This window comes from Rhinopithecus bieti, unplaced genomic scaffold (assembly GCF_001698545.2).
Source record: "Rhinopithecus bieti isolate Rb0 unplaced genomic scaffold, ASM169854v2 scaffold_39998, whole genome shotgun sequence".
Classification (NCBI taxonomy): domain Eukaryota; kingdom Metazoa; phylum Chordata; class Mammalia; order Primates; family Cercopithecidae; genus Rhinopithecus; species Rhinopithecus bieti.
In genome coordinates, this window is record NW_016816687.1 from 1,131,045 (window position 1) to 1,133,815 (window position 2,771).

The 2,771-nt window shown below is 52.5% G+C and overlaps 1 protein-coding gene across 1 annotated transcript in view; it reads left to right on the top strand.

The window, feature by feature from the left end:
- RHPN2 (rhophilin Rho GTPase binding protein 2) overlaps positions 1 to 2,771 on the top strand; it is a 90,488-nt gene that overhangs the window by 68,417 nt on the left and 19,300 nt on the right. Inside the window, exon 8 of the mRNA XM_017855043.1 lies at positions 1,880 to 2,020. Coding sequence (XP_017710532.1) covers positions 1,880 to 2,020 — 141 coding nt within the window. The remainder of the gene's footprint in view (positions 1 to 1,879; positions 2,021 to 2,771) is intronic.

Consider the following 2,771-nt stretch of genomic DNA (forward strand, 5'->3'; position numbering starts at 1 on the left):
TTTATTTTAATTTTATTTTATTTTATTTTATTTTATTTATTTTTAGAGATGGGGCTGGAGTGCAGCAGTATGATCATGGCTCACTGCCTTCTTGAACTCCTGGGCTCAAGTGATCCTCCCACTTCAGCCTCCTGAGTAGCTGGGACTACAGGCACATGCCACTACAGCAGTTAATTAAAAAAAGAAATTTTTTTTTGGTAGAGATGGAGTCTCACTATGTTGCCTAGGTTGGTTTCAAACTCCTGGCCTCAAGCAATTGTCCTGCCTTGGCCTCCCCAAAGTATTGGGATTACAGGCATGAGCCACGGTGCCTGGCCAGGGATTTTTGATGTAATGAATACTAATCCAGGCAGCCTCCTGAGGATTAAAAAGACAGCCTCTGGAGCCAGACTTCCTGGGTTCATATCTCAGCTCTGCCATGAATGAGCTGTATGACCTTTGGCAAGTTACTTAACTGTCTTCTACCTCGATTTTCTCATCTGTAAAATGGGTATATGGAGAGAACCTACCTCACAGGCTGTCATGAAAATGAAGGGCCTGTGTGCAAAGCTCAATAATGCTTTGTATACTGTAGGTTCTCTGAAAGTGTGAGCTGCCACTCCTAGTACTATGTAGTCTATTAGGCGAGATAAGATGTGGAAACAAATAGAAATACCATATAGTGCTTCGGTGATTGCTACAGAAACACAAATGCGGCAGCAGGTGGACTCCGTGGTGCAGTCATGGATGGCTTCTCAGAGGTGGTGACATTTGAGTTCAACTTTTCCATCTGCACAGGAGGGAAGGGTCAGCCTAGAGGGAGGAAAGTGAGCACAGGAACAGAGGCTGAGGGTGCTGGGGAAGTGGAGAGTGGTTTTGTGAGGTTTGAGAGCAGGATGCGCACCAGGGAGGGTACGGTTGAAGCAGGAAGGGGCTCTGCTGCTGGTGTGCAGGCCTGCAGAGGGGTGCAGGCCAGGCATGGCAGGGTCTGGGCTACACTAGGAGGTTCTGTGTGGTGGGTGAGTCGGAGGAGGTAGTGTGTTGGGGCTCAGGGTCAAATTATGAACATCGCTGGGCATGGTGGCTCACGCCTATAATCCCAGCACTTTGGGAGGCCGAGACGGGTGGATCATGAGGTCAGGAGTTCGAGACTAGCCTGGCCAAGATGCTGAAACCTCGTTTCTACTAAAAATACAAAATTTAGCCAGGCTTGGAGGCACGCACCTGTAATCCCAGCTACTCGGGAGGTTGAGACAGAATTGCTTGAACCCAGGAGGTGGAGATTGCAGTGAGCCGAGGTCACATCTCTGTACCCCAGCCTGGGTGACAGAGCAAGACTCCATCTCAAAAAATAAAAAATTATAACGTTATGAACCTCTGGAGTCTGGCTGGTCCCAATGAGCAAGAGCTTTGGGGTAGCCGGGCATGGTGGCTCACACATTTGATCCCAGCACTTTGGGAGGCTGAAGCAGGAGGATCGCTTGAACCCAGGGGTTTGAGACCAGCCTGGGCAACACAGCAAGTTTACAAACCTTTACAAAAAATTTTAAAAATTAGCCTGGCATGTAGTGGTGCATGTCTGTAGTCCTAGCTACTCAGGAAGCTGAGGTGGGAGGATCACTTGAGCCCAGGAGTTCAAGGCTGCAGTGAACTATGATTGCGCCATTGCACTCTGGCCTGGGTGACGGAGTGAGACCACACGCCACCCTGAGTGACAGAGTGAGACTGTCTCAAAGGAAGAAAAGGCTGGAGGGCCAGACTGCCTGGGGTGTGGCCAGGGGCAGAAAGGAGACCCATGATCCCAAATGCCTTGTGAAACTGCAGAAGAAAGGAAGCAGGAGATGTGGTGGAAAGAGAAATCTCTATGTGGGTTTGGGGCCAGGTCCATGAGAGGGGATTTAACCTGTGGTTCTCTTTGCAGTGAAGCCAGGCACGGATCTGGACCACCAGGAGAAGTGCCTGTCCCAGCTCTACGACTACATGCCAGAGGGGCTGACACCCTTGGCCACACTGAAGAACGATCAGCAGCGCCGACAGCTGGGTGCGTGTCCCCCTGCATCCAGACCTGGGCCCCACTCAGTGCCCAGCTGGCCCTGCTCACAGACAGCCACGGAGAGGTCCTGAAGAGGGCCCGGGAGAGGGCGGTGTTCCGAGTCACTGTGGCCACTTCGGGTTCAGAAGTCATGAGGCGCAGTCCCGAGCCTCAGAGGGCTTCCCAGGCTGTGTTCTCACAGGTTCCATAGCACCCAGGCCTCCCACTGTGGAGCCAGGACTTTAACCATCTCCCTTGGGGCCCACGGGGTGGCCTGCACCATGCTAATGGGGAAGGAGACATTTGTTGATTTCCTTATGCATGGCTTAATTACCAAGAATACCTAATGACTGGTAATGAAGTGTCCTGGTTTGGTCTCTGCCGTGTCTCAGTGTGAATATCTCTTCCCATGTGCAGACCTCACCTTCACCACCCTAACCTGCCCCACCACGCACCACTCATACACACATATGCGGCTTCCCCGTCTCAGTGATGGCAACTCCCACCCCTCTAGGTGCTCAGGCCAGAAACCTTGGACTTACTCTCCACTCTTCTTTTTCCTCCCCTTTCCCCTCCCCTCCCCTCCCCTTCTGTCACCTCCTCTCTCCTCCTCCCTCCTTTCCCCTTCTCTCCCCTCCCCTCCCCTCCCCTTTTCTCCCTTCCCTTCTTCTCTCCTCCCTCCTTTCCCCTTCTCTTCCCTCCCCTCCTCCCTGTCCTCCCCTCCCTTCCCCTTTTCCCCTCCCCTCCTCTCCCCTCCCCT